The 18,228-nt window shown below is 43.9% G+C and overlaps 2 protein-coding genes across 2 annotated transcripts in view; one reads left to right on the top strand and one right to left on the bottom strand.

Annotated features, from left to right (window-relative positions):
* The window catches only part of LOC139944552 (uncharacterized), a 173,322-nt gene extending 170,849 nt beyond the window's left edge, over positions 1-2,473 (bottom strand). The window contains exon 1 of the mRNA XM_071941599.1: positions 2,094-2,473. The gene's annotated coding sequence lies outside the window, so the exon portion shown is untranslated. The remainder of the gene's footprint in view (positions 1-2,093) is intronic.
* Positions 2,474-2,496: 23 nt separating this feature from the next.
* LOC139944551 (uncharacterized) lies at positions 2,497-10,500 on the top strand. The gene is made up of 6 exons (XM_071941598.1): positions 2,497-2,713; positions 3,365-3,446; positions 4,006-4,076; positions 4,742-6,782; positions 7,163-7,240; positions 7,666-10,500. The coding sequence occupies exons 1-6, from the start codon at positions 2,636-2,638 to the stop codon at positions 7,893-7,895; spliced, it is 2,580 nt and encodes an 859-aa protein (XP_071797699.1). The 5' UTR covers positions 2,497-2,635; the 3' UTR covers positions 7,896-10,500.
* The last annotated feature ends 7,728 nt before the right edge of the window (positions 10,501-18,228 follow it).

Raw genomic sequence — 18,228 nt, 5'->3', positions numbered from 1 at the left:
CCTCTCCTTTGACCAAAACTTAGAAACATGTAAGGCTCCACTGGTCATTTGCACTTGTAAATGCAAAAAGTTTGGTATTTTAAGCATTTCTACAAGGTACAACAATATGTCATAATGTTGAGGCCATATAAAAATATTTATCAAACGCTATTTCAATTCACAATTCATGATGATCAAAATCATGTGACTGAATGTTTTGCTGAGCATTCTTGAAAAAAAATACCGAGGCTTAAAGAAGCCATGTGCCTTATATCATTTTCTAATATTTTTGGAGATTTTTATTTTGTAACCCTCGTATCAATACTATTATTAATATTAAAATTTAAACATCAGCTTGTTGATTCAATGATCACTGTTTATTTATACGCTTTATTATAAATATTAAGAAAAAAAATATTTAAAAAAATAAATAAAAATCAGATAGTAATTATTCACACTTTTTATATTTTTTTATATTTTTTATACTTTTTGCAAGTTACCATGGTAATTTTAAAAATTTAATAAAAAAATATTTTGAATAAAATGAAGGCATCTGCTGGCTATACAGTCATACATACACAGAGTCTCAAAGAACACTTGTAGTCACTGCAGATGTTTCTTCCATGTATGGCTTCACCGGGAAACCATACTTTCTCGTTTGCCGTGAAAACAGAAAAAAATCAGAACAAATGGGGCCAGTTGAAGTCATCGAAGATCGGTGTGTGGTGTGAATATTTCAATGTCCATCAAGTTTTAATACATGTTTGCATGTACGTCATATTAACAAATGAAGATAATTAGGGCATCGGTTGATATATGGCATCGTTTTTTTTCCCCAATTCAAAGAAAAAGGCATAATAGCGTGAAAACTGGTAAGCAGAGGATACTAGCACATCCAGCGCCCTACACCCTACCTACAGCGCCCCGTTTTCTAATTTCCTGCCACCACTTTTTGATTCGTATGAAAAAAGTATCAGTACGGTACAGTCGTTTGACCAGTTCTGGATCACTTCTTGAATTCACATGGTTTTTTGTTGCAATCTCTTTGATATCTTAAACAAAAAAGTTTATCAGTTTACCTAAACATGTCATAAAACTCACCAAGTATTCACTGACAAAAAAAGATTAGTTCTTTTGAAGAGGCTTTGAGAAAAGTATCGTCACCGGTTTGACCAGTTCAGGATCAGTTGAATCTATTCTGAATCAGTAGAGTGCCCTTTATTGCAAACCCAAACTCCCATTCATAAAACTGTCTCTCAAGGACACGACAAATCAGAGGTGTGTTGGCATGGACTTGGACTTCCTTTCTTGAGTGAATGTCATGCAAGTGTCTTTAATAGCAGCGCAAAAACCCAGCGACAAAACCACAAAACAACAGCAAAGGCAAATGAAAAAGTGAAGCGAACCTAAAAAGCATTATTGACCCCTCCAAGCTTAATTTTCTCACAAAATAAAAAATCTACAAGAATTTGTTGAAGTAATGTTTCTCAAAATCAACTAAATAAACTTTCTACTGCAGTAGTATGATTTTACCAGACTTAGTAAGTTAGTGCGGCACCATTTGACGCAATGAGATGTTAAGTGATCCCGAACTGGTCAAGGGTAAGTTGCCCCCTCAAAGAAGATTTTGATAACTTCGTCTCCTCAAAAAAGCAAGATGACTGCACAGTATTTACAGGAATGTTTTTTTACACATTCTTATCATTTTACATAAATATTTTTTGCCCCGGCACTCCAATTCTAAAGGTAAGAAGTTTTAACAGTGTTTTTCAACCAACATTTTTCAACAAAAAAATGACAAATTTCGCAGACAACCTTCAGGAAAACGGCCATAATTTATTTGCTGATGATGTTTGGCACCTTATTTTGGGTTTGTTGGTTTAATGGATGTTAATCTTCACATTTATCAACAGAAATTGGTAATAATGAGAAATGATATAATTATTTGGTTATTGCAAATTTGAAGTGATCCCGAACTGGTCAAATGACTGTAATTATATTATAATATTGTTTAAAAGTGGTGGCAGGATACGGACATCTTACTGAGGCAGCATTTTCTCCGCCAAATATTCAGAAAATCATTTGAATTTTAAAATATACGGTTAGAAGCTCACCGAGATCCGATACAATTATTGTGCTGACCCTCTTCCTGGTTGGTGGTTTCACACACTGGGCCGGGTGCGTTCGAATAAGCTTCCCTGGATCCGGGGCCTGGTTCGGTTCGTCAGAGCTGGTGTGTGTGTGTGTGGGTGTGTGTACTTGTCATCGCTGCAAACCGAGCTCTTCGGTGTGAATACACACTCGCGAATCGAGGACTTTTAGCACAGCGAGGACGTCCTCGCTTTGAAAAATTGTGATAAATGCAGCATTATAGCCAGTTTGGACGCCACTGGGATATCTAAGCTTTTGGGACTAATTCTCGGTTTACGTCATTTACGAGAGGAGCATGTGTGAGTTAACACAATTCTGTTGCCGGAGCGGTGGGTTAGCACTCTTGGATGGTTACATCGCCCTCTGTTGATATGAAGTATCCTTCTTGTAGGTAGTAGAGGCGGCCATTTCTAAATCTGAACTCATTTATGCATGACGGTTAGCTTATTCGATTTGAGTCGGGTAGCGTGGCCGGTTGCAGCTGTCATGGGGACGCATCATAAACATGGAGTGCATTGCATCCACCAGGACCCTAGAGTCAACCATTCGACCCATGGCAGCTCTCGAGAGAAGACAAGAAATGGTGAGTGATCTGAGTGTAAATAAATTTCCATGTGATGTAGGCCTAAATAAATCCTTACTGTACTGACTACATCACTATACTATATACAGTCGTTTGACCAGTTAACAATTCCTTACACTTGTCAACAAACACATAGTTAAATGATTTAGGACATGACCAATTTATGTTTATGATTGTTTCTTTCTTGTTAGTAACTAAGCCGCCACTCTGGAATTCGGAGTTAAAAGGGGAAACTAAAACATAATATAGTTTTAAACTCCATGAAAGACATTTTTCACAAGAGTAATACTCATGTTGCATATTGTATCACCCCTGCGGTATCATAGAATCGTCCAAGTGCGTTGAAAGACAACATGGCGGATATTGCCGTTCGTTACTAAACTCTGGGTCACAAACACCTTTTCTACAGTTACAAATACAATTGTTTCCACAGTTTTAAAGTGATTTGGGTGCATATGACTCTTGTGCATATATTGAATGTTTGACTTATGTTAAAATGTTCTGTGAAAGTGCACTGAAATATATTGTTGTCGTGAGGGGTCGTGAGTTGTCGGTATTTAGTGCGACCCTTATGACATGTTCCACTAAACCGATCGACTTTTGTTCGATGAATAACGTATATGTGACATCATTTTTATGTCTTCTTTCTAGTATGAAGAAGGGGACAGCGTCATGGCACTGTGGCCTCCAAACTCGTCATGGTATCCAGCTGTAATCACCTCCATAACCAAAGGTATTTAAAGCCATTGCACCCTTTCGGTACATAAAAAAAAGGAACAGTTCACAGATTTACAAATAATTTACAGGGTTTACAGAAGGTAATGGTGAAAGACTTCTCTTGAAATATGAGTCCATGAAATGCTTAACTTTTTGAGACAACGGTAAAACTATATAAATTCTCGTTAACGAGAATTACGGATTTGTTATAAACACATGTCATGACACGGCGAAACGCGCGAAAACAGGAGTGGGTTTTCCCGTTATTTTCTCCCGACTCCGATGTTCGATTGAGCCTAAATTTCCACAGGATTGTTATTTTAGATATATGTTGTGATAACACGAAGTGTGGGACTTGGACAATACTGTTTACCGAAACAATGGCTTTAAACAAGTTTCATTACTTTTGTACTGTGGACACACGAAATGACAGTTCCACACCCTTATTGTGATCCACATTACGTGAAGAGCACGTTTTAAAGATGGCACTAAGTTGTATGTTTCCCCCACCCCCCCCCCCCCACCCCCCCCAAATGAAATGAAAATTAATCAACCGTTTGCCTTTCATTTTTCAGGGAAGTCACTAATCAAGTACTGTGTGCGTTACACTGATGATGGCATCACACGCTCCTTATTTGAGCACCAGGTGAGTAAATGATGATGTCATGTATTAATTCCATCGATCTTAATTTAATAACATGCTATGTGTCTTCATAATATTTTATGTTCTGTACAATTGAGACGTTTTTCCAAGGTTGACGTGTTGAGGCAAACAAATGTCCTCTCTAAATGTAACAGAGTGCAAAAACACTTGCTGTTTACGGCAACCGGCTCGCTTTATAGTAAAAGCTGGATAATAACCAATCCGTGCCACATTGAGTACAATGATCAACACAAATATGGCTCACAATTGCGTGGTATTCGTTTTACCTCGTCCACAAACACGGTCGGGCCATTTATGGGAGTCAAAACTTGGACTCCCATAAATGGCCGACCGTGTTCGTTCGCAACGTAACATGAAAACCGTGCAATTTGGAGTGATACTTGTGTGGATCATTATATTCTACTTGTAAAACATCTTTCTAACCATATGCATTTCATAAGAAACGGTTTCAAACGCTGTTCATAGACCAACTCGACCGATCCAAGGCAACGTGTTCCTTTAAGTTCTGACTAGCTTAGTGCTTATGTATTATTTGCCTATCAATTTAAGGGCACGCTGATCCACTCAACCGTATATATTTAATTTGTGTCACAATCCTAATAATATCTCAGTGGTGTTAATTATGTCATTTATCTTTTCCTTGCTAGCTGGCCCATCAAACATCAGGTTTTCAGTCTGATACTTCAAGGTGTGTCAACCCCAACACCAATTGCAGGGATGACGATGACCCACAAGCTATTTTTCAGTCTGATCCTTCAAGGTCTGTCAACCCCAACACCAGTTCCTGGGATGACGATGACCCACAAGCTATTTTTCAGTCTGATCCTTCAAGTTGTGTCAACCCCAACACCAGTGCCTGCGATGACGATGACCCACAAGCTATGTTAGAAACTGCCGAGCTTCACCAAAGCAATGAAGCTGTAGGATGTGAAACAAATGATTCGAGTGAGAAGTGTGCCGTAACAGTCATGCAGACCGATAATGTCGGTAGACAAAGGAAATGGGACAAAAAACACTATTGCTTTTACTGTGATGAGCCTCAGGCCAAGTTACCCCGTCATCTTCAGTCGCGTCACAAAGAGGAGAGGGAAGTTGTAGAGATAGCATCGGAGACCGACGTTAGTGCCCGCAAGAAACTTCTGTTATACATCCGCAATATTGGTAATCACAGACACAATTGCCAAGTCCTTAGAGAGGGAAAGGGTGTCCTTATTATAGTATACAGACCAAATCATGAGGCATCTCCACACGCATATGGACCATGCATACATTGTTATGGCTATTACGTGCGTCTTGATCTTTGGCGTCATCAGTGCCCACTTAAGCCTGCGCTCCCTGCACAGACTGATGGTAGCAGTAGGAGAGGTCGTGTTAGGGGGCGAGTAGCTAACAAGAGTGATTTGTTAAAACCACCCCCTGCTGGTGTATCTTTCCAGTTGAACAAGGTTCTTAGTTCTATGAGGAGAGACAATGTTGGTCTGATTGTCAAGAATGATTCTTTGATTCTGGAAGTTGCCAAACGTGAATACCTTAGACTTGGCCACGATGTTACCCAACATGGCTACATTCGGAACAAACTACGAGAACTTGGTCGTCTTGTTATACAACTGAGACAAAACACCCACCAACCAAATGCATCACTGGAAGTATTCGTGCATCCCCGCCATCTGAATGATATCGTCAAGGCTGTTCATGATGTCGCCGGCTTCAGTGAAGGAAAACAGATGTATCACGTTCCATCTCTAGCACTCAAGATTGGACATTCCATCAAGAGATGTGCACTCATACTGCAAGCAAGTGCTTTAGAGTTTAATCTTAGGCAAAAAGCGGAACAGGCCGAACAGTTTAGGCAGTTATGTGAAATAAAGTGGCCAGAACTTGTGTCAACGCACGCCCACAGAACACTGTACCAAGGAAAGCGCAACAAACCTGCTGATCTCCCCACAAATGCAGATGTGGTGAAAATCTCATCGTTCCTTCATGAAACTGGCAACCGGGAAGTGCAGCTCCTACACTCTGCTAAGGGCCATGAAATTACACCAGCTTGGAAGAAATTGAATGAAGTCACACTGTGCCATCTCATTATCTTCAACCGCAGACGACAGGGGGAAGTATCCAAAATGAAACTTGAAGATTTTCAGAAGCGAAGTAGTGCAGCCATTGTGAATGGTGATTGCGTGATGACTGATCTTGAACGGCACCTCTGTAAAATGTTCAAAGTCATTGAAATAGTTGGTAAGAGGGGCAGAACTGTTCCTGTGCTTCTTGGTACTGATGTGATGGCGTGGTTGAAGGCTCTGGTCGCAAATAGAAATGCAGCTGGAGTGGCACAAGACAATATATTCTTATTCGCACGAAGTTGTTACGGAGGCTCGGGTCATATACGAGGAAGCGACTGTCTACGAGCATATGCAAATCAGGCGGGCCTTGAGAATGCTGATAGCATGCGGTCTACAAAGCTTCGTAAACATGTAGCGACTGTTTCGCAAATTCTGGCCTTGAATGAACATCAGCTTGAAACACTTGCAGACTTCATGGGTCATGATTTGCGGGTCCATCGTGAGTACTACCGGTTGCCAGACACTGTCCAGAGGGTTACCAAACTGTCTAGACTCTTCCTCAGCTTGGAGAGAGGCAACTTGGTTTCGCAACATGGCAAATCTTTGGAGGAGTTGCATGTTACTGGAGGTAAACAAACCCGTTTTTAACTTGTCTTTCCAAATTAATTCAAACTGTGGTAACTCCCCCCCCCCCATAACATTCATTCACTGTACAACCTCCCCCCCCCCCCATCCCCCCCCCCCCCCCAATGGATTGGCCAACATGTTTAGGTGTGTGCGCCAAAAAGCAAGCATACCTAAATGTTACAATTGCTCTTTGTTTTTGGGGCATGATAACTCGGCCTGTGGCCGTCATCACCTAACCCCCCCCCCCCCCCCATTTTGAACATCATTCACTGTACACCCCAAACCCCACTCACCCAACCCAACGGATTGGCCCACATTTTTATTTGTGTGCCAGAAAGCAATCAAAGCTAACTGTAGAAGTTTTATTTCTTTTTATTGCAGAAGGCTTCAGCAGCGATGAGGACAGCAGTGATTCAGGTGACTCGTGTGACCCAGCTTTGGAGGACAGTGTTGATGACAGTAAGTTTGTAATATTTGTGACTGCCTATATCTCTTGTAGGTCTCTTGCATATGCTGGTCCTATTCCCTGTTGACCGACCCCCCTAGACCCAAATGCGATAAGATGCCAGACTCCGTTTGCTGTCAACAAATTTAAGGTGTCATGCACCACCAAAGTACAGTCATAACCTAAAGTCACTCTGTAGGCACAGCCCAGTGATTAGCCCATCTCGGCAACTCATTTTTGTACGGTAGCATGAAACAAGATGGCTGCTTCTTGTCAGGCATTTTCTGCAGGTACCTTTATCGCATTCTTTTGTGCTCAGTTGCGTATTGATTTACTCGAGGAGTAAATGTCACATCGGTAACATGAACATATTTAGGTTATGTATACGCCCCATTTGATTATGTTGACTAATTTACCTCTTCTTTCCTGTGTGTTGTAGGAAGGCCACCAACCCAAACGGATCCAGCTCCAAAAGATCGACAAGTCAAGCGTCGACAATTCAAGCGACGCCCCTGGACTGCCCAGGAAAAGAAAGACGTCACCGAGGGCTTGCAGAGATTCTTTTTGCTGAAGAAGATTCCAGGGAAACGTGACATTGAATCGTCCTGTCCTGTGGCATTGCAGACCAGAACTTGGAGAAACATTAAGGACTTTTGTAGAAACCAATGACACTTCAACAAATTTAAGGTCTCATGCACCACCAAAGTACAGTCATAACCTAGAGTGACTCTGTAGGCACAGCCAAATTATTAGTCTAGACCTTTGGCCCTGCCCCCCCCCCAGGAACAAGAAAATACATGTACCACCCCCAACAACATTTCCTAGAAGGCCAGTATACACATTGACATTAGTGAACCGCAAGAACAAGGATTCATGTGTTATGTCCTCACATCGATAGGTACCATTCGACTTTTGGCAATGTCCTCCATTGGATAGTATGAAAAGTATGTCCTCAATCTGCAGTGTACACATGTATTGGTGTGTGTGTGTGTGTGTGTGGGGGGGGGGGGGGGTTGTCAGGTTTATCGTAGGAGGTCCTATTTTCGAGGTGTCCTAAAATCGTGGCAAATCTTTTACCTCTCTGTTGTGCGCGATGTAAACCGTCCCTGGATAAAAATTGTGTGATTTTATTTGCCAAGCAAAGAGTCTCCTCTCCCCTTGACCAAAACTTAGAAACACGTAAGGCTCCACTGGTTATTTGCACTTGTAAATGCAAAAAGTGTTTCAATTCACAGTTCACATGGTTCACAATGGTCAAATCATGTGACTGAATATTTTGCTGAGCATTCTGGAAAAAAATACAGAGGCTTAAAGAAGCCATGTGCCTTATATAATTTTTTTTTATGATTGTTATTTTTTAACCATCATATCAATATTATTATTAATATTAAGATTTAAACATCAGCTTGTTGATTCAATTATCACTGTTAATTTATATGCTTTACTATAAATACTAAGAAAAACAAAAAATATGAATAAATAAATAAAAATCAGATTTGAAAGCCAGTAATTATTCACACTTTTCATTATTTTTTAAATTTTTGCAAGTTGCCGTGGTAATTTTTAAAAATTTAATTAAAAAAATAATTTGGAAAAAATGAAGACAACTGCTGGCTACAGAGTCATACACAGAGTCTCAAAGAACACTTGTAGTCACTGCAGATGTTTCTTCCGTGTATCCATGGCTTCACCGGGAAACCATACTTTCTCGTTTGCTGTGAAAACAGGAAAAACTCAAAACAAATGAGGCCAGTTAAAGTCATCGAAAATCGTGTGTGGTGTGTGAACATTTCAATGTCCATCAAGTTTTAATATATGTTTGCATACTTCATGTTAACAAATGAAGATAATCAGGGCATTGGTTGAAATATGGCATCATTATTTTTTTCCCCAATTCAAAGAAAAAGGCATATGGTGGGAATATGTTCATGAGTTGATAGATGGAATGTTCTATTCCACCAGGCGGAGCCGAGATGAATGGAACATTCCAGCTTTCAACGAATGAACATATTATTTGCACCATTGCACGAATTTAAAACATTCATTAGGGCCTATTTGTTTTATATAACATCCAAGTAGATCTTTGTCATTTTGATTGAAAGACACAACTTTCAAAACAAAGCGTAGGCCTACAATTTTTAAATATTATTGAAAAACAATGAACAAAGAAATAAACTATTAACAAGCCGTCACAAAATGACCCGAAAACACAAAGGCAAAAATCAAATCGTTTGTGTTGCACTGTGTCACTAAATATGCTGTGTAAATACATAAATATAATTTGAAAATAATTTGTACCCTTCGTTAAGACAACAAATTGTTTTTTTATTCCAGAATCTCGAAGACTGATATACTGGGGGATCAAATTTTGGAGCTGGCCAATTTGGCCAATTAACTAGTGGTAATTAATCACAGTAATATACGCCATTTTCAATATATTTTACCGCACTAACAATGCGGTTGACTTAAAAACAATTTGAAAAGAGTTTGTATCCTTCATTAAGACAAAAATTTGCATTTATTCCAGAATCTTTAGGACTGATATACTGGGCAGATCAAATTTTGGAGCTGGACAATTTGGTCTACTAATTAGAGGTTAATTAATCACAGTAATATACCCGATTTTCAATATAATTTATTTTATCGCATTGTTGTAATGCGCAATGCGGTTTACAATGCGGTTGACTTAAAAAACAATTTGAAAAGAATTTGTACCCTTCATTAAGACAAAAATTTTCTTTTTTATTCCAGATTCTTTAAGACTGATATACTTGGCAGATCAAATTTTGGAGCTGGCCAATTTGGTTCACTAATTAGTGGTTAGTTAATCATAGTAATTAATGCCAATTTCCCATCCAAGTACAAATGCCTTGAACGCAGACTATACAAGCAAGCTACACAGGGCGCTCGTGACACTACATGTGTTCTACGTGTAAAATCTTTGTCCATGAACAATGGGTGATTGGCGTAATTCTTTACATTTGATTTGTTTTATTTTCAACTTCTGATTTGAACCGGAAGACATTGTCAAAGTGGGGTCATGTCTATGAAGCATTTACGCAGCATGTCTGTGAAGCATTTACGCAGTTTTTAATGACCATTTCCGATGATGTATTGATTGTAAAAATCACTTCTGTAGATCAAAAGTTATGATTTTTTTAAATAATAAACTTTGACTTGGTGTATCTCGACAACTGATGACGTCATCGTGACGTAACAACTTGTGTATTATCTGCTGATCATTGTCTACCTGCATGCGAAGTTTCAACTTAACTTATTGCACGCTTCGCAACTATGTTGTTTCTTGCGGACAAATTTCGCAGAGAAGAATATTAAAAATGAAAAAAAAAACCCAAAAAACGAACAATAACAAAGAGTTGTTCGGGCTGTTGCCCCAAACACCTAAAAACCTATTAAAAAAACTGAACAATAACAAAGAGTTTGTTGGGCTGTTTGCCCCGAACACCTAAAAAACGAACAATTACAAAGAGTTGCTTGGGCTGTTGCCCGCGACCAGCTTGTCGGAGGCTGAGTCCGGCAGGACGGGAGTGGCGAAAATATTTCTCAAAAATCCGCTGGAGGAAAACGGTAGTACGGCTCCGTATGTTTGGAGTACAGGGTCCATTTCTTTGTGTCCATTACCCCATCCGGTCGCTGCACACCCGATCTAGGGGCATCACCGGGAAGGGTTTAGTTGCGCCCGTTGCGGGGGCCCGCTCTCTTCTTGAACGATTGGCGTTCATCGGAAGGGGGCTTCGGTTCACAGGGGAGATTCAGAACTTGATCATGTCTCTCTGTACCAAGCGTAGCTCAGTCTCGGAGATCGACATCCGTTGGATGGAGCTGACCAAGTCGTCCTCCTAATTGGCCGAGTCGGAGGGACGAGATGTCATCGAGGAACGAGATTCTGAAACAGCATCATCGCGGCGCCCATTGGTCCGACTCAAAGGCCGCCGACGGGTGCAGGCTGGTGCATGGCGGGCCCCCCTGAGGGGGTCCCCATTGGGTGGAAGCCACATGTCCCTGACCGTATTGGGTTAGCGGGCGGGTGTGGCAAACCCGGGGAGGAATCCGGCGCACGGCTAGCCGTGTGGGGGAGTCCCCATTGGCCCGGCGAATGCCACCCATGGCCGTGTTGACTGTGGGGCACTGGTTCGGTGGCCAAGTCAGCCGGGCCTTGTCCACCACCCTGGAGGCTGCGAGGGTGTGAAATGCTTCCAAAAATTCTTCCCTCGAGATCGGTGCCCCCACCCTTGTGACGTTTGTCACGGTGGGGACAATCGGAGGTAGAGCCGCTCGAGCTGAGACTTCGAGGGCGGGCTTTCTTGCCTTTTTTGGAGAGGCGTCCCCGAGCAGACTCCGTTGTAGTATCGGAGGCCGGCTGCGGGGCGGGAATACCCGAGCAGCGGGTAAACCCCGATGTAGAGGCCGACCCTTCGGAACGTAGCGCTCCGACGGGGCCCCCAAGGGGTCTGTACCCCGTTGCCAATCTCCCTGGCGACCGCCAGCGCCCCGAGCCCGATAGCGCAGGCTGCCTGGTCGAGGCGGCGGTACAAAAGGCCATCCCTGGGCACTGCGGTACTCACGTGTGCACTGTGGGGGGCCGGGTGCACCGAGCCGTGGAGGGGTAATTTCTCCGGCTGTGCATACCCTGTACTCAGCCCTGGGTGCACTGAGCCGTGGAGGGGTATCCCCCTCTGGCTGTGCGTGCCCCGCTGGCTGGCCTGGGATCAATGGGGCGGGGCTCTGTAGTGGAGTTCCGTTTACCTACTCGTCCCTTCTTGGGTGTCGCCCCGGTACTAGGCGATTTTTTGGCCTTACCGGGGCGTTTCCCCCTTCTGTCGGGCAGATCCCGGCAGAGACGGCGAGACCGTAAGGTCCCCCGCTCAGCCGGTTACAGATCCGTCAGCCCCGGCAGCCGGCGATGGCTGAGGGGGGCTGACTGGGAGATTGCTTTGGCGGCGACGTAATGTCACCGCCCGCAATCCCCCAGAGGACTCAGGCTGTCTCGGAGGGATGTAGGTCCCCCCCTACGGCGACAAGCCCTGTCCTCCCCAATTTCTTATAACTAGAACTCATATTTAATCTCACTCTAGAATTTCTCAACAAACTCTTCTAGAAATTCTCAACAACTTTACAGACTATCCTGGCTATCGGATAGCTGCTAAACTACACTCTTATCAGCTAAGAAGCGCAAAGAAATCTACCGCAATATGGACAATCAAGTACTCACGTCCGCTGCCTTTGCCAGCTAAGAGAAAAAGAGAACGCCGACGTGGTGCGCATGTCACAGGGCGTCGGGGATAGGACTCTTGAGGGCGCTATTGTATGTAAAACTCTTAGCTATTTGCCTACCGGCATAGGGAACAATGCAATTGTAGTATTCGCTCTACAGGTAAGTAGAGTGAAGTAGACCAATGATTTTAGTTGAATGAGCTTAAACAATGAAAAACTTGAATAGGCATAACTCCTTATTGCCAAGATGTACCGACTTGAAACTTAAATCAAATATTGCTTTTTACATAAAGATGCTATACGAAGCGATAAAACTCAAAGAGTGCATCACTGAAGAGTGCAAAACGTTATTCAAATATTGCTACTTACATGTATGTAACATGAAAAGATAAAACTAAAAAATCACTGGTTCTAGTTGAATGAGCTAAAGCAATGACAACCTTAAATAAGGGAATCAATGTGTGGTGAAGAGGTTTTCAACTAATGGTTTAATCCCAACGAGGCCTGGTTCTTGATAATTTTACCGAGACGAGTCGAGGTAAATTATCAAGAACCAGGCCTCGGTGGATTTAAACCACTAGTTGAAAACCAATTCAACACACTTTGATTCCCATTCATAAATACCTTTTCACTTTTGGTCAAAAAGTAATATAAATGCAAAAATTATAATTGTTAAATGATTTCTTTCAACACAACCCTCCAGCTATAAAATTGTAAGGCCCTCCGCCGCCCTTTGGTAAACACTTTCTTATAGGGGAATGCTGTGCGGGTCGCGTGATGTGGCACAACTGTTTCAGCCGTTGCTCTCGACCAATAGGAATGAAGAAACTGTCCAGCCCATGTCCAGCCCATGTTTCAACACTTTTTACCAGTCATAAACAAAAGGTTTATACACACCCACATGATGCGCTCTCCCCCAATAGGAATAGCGAAACTGTTTGAGGTATTTATGAATGGTCATTACTTCATACTTCAATGTCCCCGCCCCTTTGACCATCAGTTGATCAAATGATTGGTTTTTCTGTCAGTCATTGGGTCTATCTGGCGATCGGCAGCTCGCCATGGCAGCTTTGCTGTTCTAGTCTTTATTTGTATTTCCAGTAGACTTTACATAGGGCCCCATGAGTTTTTTCTTCTCCTTTGTTGTCTTCTTTATTATAGATTACACCACAGAGCTATTTGTTCTCCCTAGGGCGCTGCACAAAAAGGCACTGGACACCTTTGGTAATTGTCAAAGACCAGTCTTCTCACTTAGTGTATCTCAATATGCATAAAATAACAAACCTGTGAAAATTTGAACTCAATTGGTCGTCGAGGTTGCAAAAAAATAAAGTAAGAAAAAACACCCTTGTCGCACAAGTTGTGTGCTTTCAGATGCTTGATTTCGAGACCTCGGCTTTCGTTAGCGGACAAAGGTTGTTCAGAAGAAGAAATATTAACAAGAAGAAAAAAAACAGACAAAAAAAAGAGGTGTTCCGGGCTGAATGCCTGAACACCTAATAAACTCAATTCAATCCATAATAATTAGCTGGCACCATCAAAAAAGTCCAATACACTTTCCAACTTCCAGTGAATCAGGCTCTTTGTCCGCAACATGAACTACTGGACAAGAGGTATCTGTATCACACACCCATCGTTGATACCATAGTACATGTCTTCAAATAAAAAAAATACTTGCTGCTCACAAAGTTGCTGTTTAAAAGGCAGTGGACACTATTAGTAATTATTCAAAATAACTGTTAGCATAAAAACTGATTTGAAAACGAGTAATGGAAAGCTATTGATAGTATAAAACATTGTGAGCCCTCTGAAGTAGTTTGCGAGAAAGAAGTAATTTTCTACGAAAGTGATTTCGAGACCTCATAATTAGATTTTGAGGTCTCAAAATCAAGCATCTGAAAGCACATAAATTTGTGTGACAAGGGTATTTTTTCTTTCTCTATTATATCGCAACTTCAGCTACCATTTTGAGCTCACGTTTTCACAGTTGTGTTATTTTATGCATATGTTGAGATGCACTATTAGTAGACCAGTCTTCTCACTTAAAGTGAGAAGACTAGTCTTTGACAATTACCAATAGTGTCCAGTGTCTTTAAGGGTGAAAATGTGTGTCAACCTACCGAAAATGTTCCACTGAAGTTACAACGGTGGATGCTCATGCCTGGGGAACACATTCTCTGTTGGAGGACATAATCGCTGTGGAGCACGGCAGACAGAATAACCTGACGAGAGAGAGAGTTTATCCTAGAAAATTTCGCTGGGGGAATGATGAACACGCCTAGACAAGCCAGGTTAAGTTGTTTGGGGTGGACAACTTCACCAGGGGGACATAATCTCTGTCCACACCTTGGCTTGGTGGTAGTCGTAACAAAGTGCACAGTTGTACAGCTGCAGTTATTATTTGTTTATTGTGAAATGTTGCTTGTACCCTTCCCTCCTGCACCTGCTCCCCTCCCCTTCTTTTAGAGGGTGAAATTTACCTGCGACAAGTTGTAGAGTTTGTGTATGCATTAAGGCCAGGAATTGATTGTATGAAGGTCCTGCAATCTTGATGATAGTTTTATCAAAATTATCAATATGACTTTAGCGCGCAATCAATAAATAATCTCCCCCCCCCACAGAAGTGTGGGCGGGGTCTACGAGGGTATACTAACCTGTAGAGCACAATACTATTTTTGCAATTTCCCTATACCAGCAGGTAATATCGCTAAGAATTAAATAGCGCCCTCTATTTGCCACCCCATGGTGCCCCGCAGGGGTACCACGTGATCTTCCTCTTTTCTCGTGTGCCAATTAAGGAACCCCAAGACATTGAGAACTGTGGGGACGGAGGGAGGGATGCTCTACAGGTAAGTATTCCCTCGTAGACCCCGCCAACACTTCTGTGGGAGGGGGGGGGGAGTCTACTTCACTCATACTTACCTGTAGAGCACAATACTGTTTTTGCATAGACTCGCACCGAGTACTGGTGGTGGGTATGCGAGATGTCAGGGTAATATATTGCGCCCCTGAACGCCTGACTGCGAAATCAAACCCGGTGGCGCGTACGTGCCAACGACGGGAGTGAAAACAGTTACATTATAGTAACCCATGTTATATAATGGTATTCACAATAAAAACACAGAATCAATGATCAGAGAACAATGAGCAAAATGGGAACTCACCTATTGGTGGGAAGTTCCTGGCTGGGTCGACGCTCTGCTAGCAGCCGCTAGAACCGTCCTCCCCGCTCTGCCCTCTGTCCGGAGTACATCCCTCAAATAACAGTCTGTGAAGGTATTTGGGGTCTTCCAGCAGGCTGCCTGTGTAATATCACTCAAAGAAACACCTTTAAAAAATGCCCATGATGTGGAGGCCGCCCAAATTTCGTGGGCAGTAACCCTCTCCGACGTTGGCACGTTTGCGTCTGAGCGTATCGCTGCGACGAGCCATCGAGTAATTGTGTCCCGGGACCTTGGGCCATGCGGCGGCGTCGACGTAACGAACACATGTGGGTAGTTACGAAGCAGTTCTGTTCGGCTGACATACCACTTAAGTGCCCTGACTGGGCACCATAGCTTGTCTTTCCGGACCGACGAGTGGGACTTAATGTCTGGCACAAAGATATCTGGAGGCAAAAACGTGTCCGACTGGTTCTTGGTCAGAAAACCCGTCGCGGGTATCAGACGAACCCCACCCGGTTCCCACCGGATGTGGCCTGGCTCGGTCGTCAGGGAGTGAAGCTCACTGCGACGCCTTGACGTAGCCACGGCTAACAAGAAAGTCAATTTAATGGATAGTTGCAACAGTGTTGCACTAGCCATTGGTTCATAAGGCGGTCCCGTTAGCGTGGTTAGAATGCTAAAAAGGTCCCATGCAGGTACCAGCCTCCGTACCGGAGGCCGGGACACAAACATCCCCTTAAGCAGCTGGCTAAGAGCCTGGCTGTCTGAGACGGAGGATCCATCAGGGAACCAATTGCTGACCGGTAGTTCTTAATCGTACCCGTCTTGAGATTGTCCTCAAAAAGGTGGACCAAGAAATCTGCTACCTCCCCTACATTAGTATTGGGGGATGTAGAGACCGCTGCCTGCACCATCGGTAAAAATGTCGTAGCCTGCTGTCATACACCTTTCTGGTTGTGCCGCCGGCTACATGCTGCAATTTCCGCAGCTAGTCTCAAAAGGCCTGCTGCGCAGAGTGACTGCGTGACAGCACCCAGCACGTCAGGGAGATGTTGGGGGGCTGGGTGCAGGAGGCCCGAGCTTGGTTGGAACAAGATGTCTGCCCTCTGGGGAAGAACTAGACTTGATTCAAGTCCCATTCTCGTGTGAGAGGTCCCTAAGCTATTACCTCAACTTACTATGAAACAACCCCGTAGCATACAGTACAGTGCGCGCTTGCCGTCAAAATGTGGTCCCGAGAATGGGACTTGACGAAGTCGTTTCTTACTCTGCACGTTGTAATTGGAAAATCTCCCCAAATGGGGAGATGTACAAAACCAATGAGAGCGTGGAAGCGCTGCCCTGCCAGTTAAATATTAATTATACTCTGTGACATCACAGTAGAAGACGTTGTAAGTCACGTGTGGGTGGTCGATCAGTTGGAACAACAGTTGCGCAACCTGAGGATGCAGCGTCCACTCTGTGGGGTGGATCCACCCCCTGGACAGAGCATCCGCTGTGACGTTCTCCTCGCCCGGGAGATGAATCGCCGTCAGCGAGACCTCGTTGTGCATGCACCAGTGGAGCTGCTCCCAGGTGTGTTCGCACAACTGGGGGGACCGAGTCCCCCCCTGGCAGTTGATGTATGACACGACGGTGGTGTTGTCGGATTGAACCAACACCGCCTGGCCAACCACCACCCTCCGGAAACACTTGAGAGCGTAGGTCACTGCTAGCAGCTCGAGTACATTGATGTGGGCCGAACTGTGCTCGGGGCCCCAACACCTGGCCACCTGGCGTTGGCCCAGGGTAGCCCCCCAGCTCGACAGAGACGCACCCGTTGTGACAGTCAATGACGGTCGGGGCTTGCGGAAAGCTTGACCCCCCAAGAGGTTTGCGTCGTCGAGCCACCACCGGAGGTGTGGGTCGGTAAAAGGAAAGCAGGTGGAGTTGTATCAGACTCATCTGAAGCCTGCAAAACTTTATGACGGCCACCATGCTGGCCATGAGCCCCAACAGCCGGAGCCAGGCCCGAGCCGGGCCCCCGAAGTTGCCAAAAAGAGGGAAACGCATTGTTTGAGGTTCATCAAGTCGAGCCCGAAAGTCGAGTGACGCCCCTAGAAAAGTCGGGCACTGGGACGGGGTCGGCTGGGATTTCTCGATGTTTAAGGGAAACCCCAGCTCAGCTACCAGACGCCATGTTAGCTTCCATGGAGGTCCAGGATTGACCCATGATCAACCAGTCGTCGAGGTAGGTGAACACCGACCCCTACCACCTTCACTAATCTTAAGAAGACCCGAGGGGAGGTGGAGAGGCCGAACGGGAGCACTGAGAATTCGTATCGGACATTTTGGTATTGAAACCGAAGGAATTTCCAGTGCTCTCGGCAGACGGGAATGTGAAGGTAAGCGTCCTTCAAATCCAGGCTTGCCGCCCATGCCGGCGTCCGGATGGACTCCAATGTAATTTTGAGAGTGTCCATCCAAAACCGTCTTGGGCGAATAAACCTGTTCAGAGGCTTGAGGTTTAGGATTGGATGCCAAGTGCCGGCCTCCTTCTTGGGGACCAAGAAGAAGGTTGACATAAACCACGACCCTATTTCGCCCAATGGAAGCACATGAAC

Source organism: Asterias amurensis, chromosome 11, assembly GCF_032118995.1.
Source record: "Asterias amurensis chromosome 11, ASM3211899v1".
NCBI classification, from domain to species: Eukaryota; Metazoa; Echinodermata; class Asteroidea; order Forcipulatida; family Asteriidae; genus Asterias; species Asterias amurensis.
This window is presented reverse-complemented; position numbering and strand designations above follow the sequence as displayed.

Excerpts from the sequence above, each read along its gene's own strand:
- LOC139944551 (XM_071941598.1), top strand. The coding sequence starts at position 2,636 with ATGGAGTGCATTGCATCCACCAGGACCCTAGAGTCAACCATTCGACCC. Across the intron at positions 2,714-3,364 it reads TCGAGAGAAGACAAGAAATG|TATGAAGAAGGGGACAGCGT; the intron begins GTGAGTGATCTG and ends TCTTCTTTCTAG. Across the intron at positions 7,241-7,665 it reads GGAGGACAGTGTTGATGACA|GAAGGCCACCAACCCAAACG; the intron begins GTAAGTTTGTAA and ends TGTGTGTTGTAG.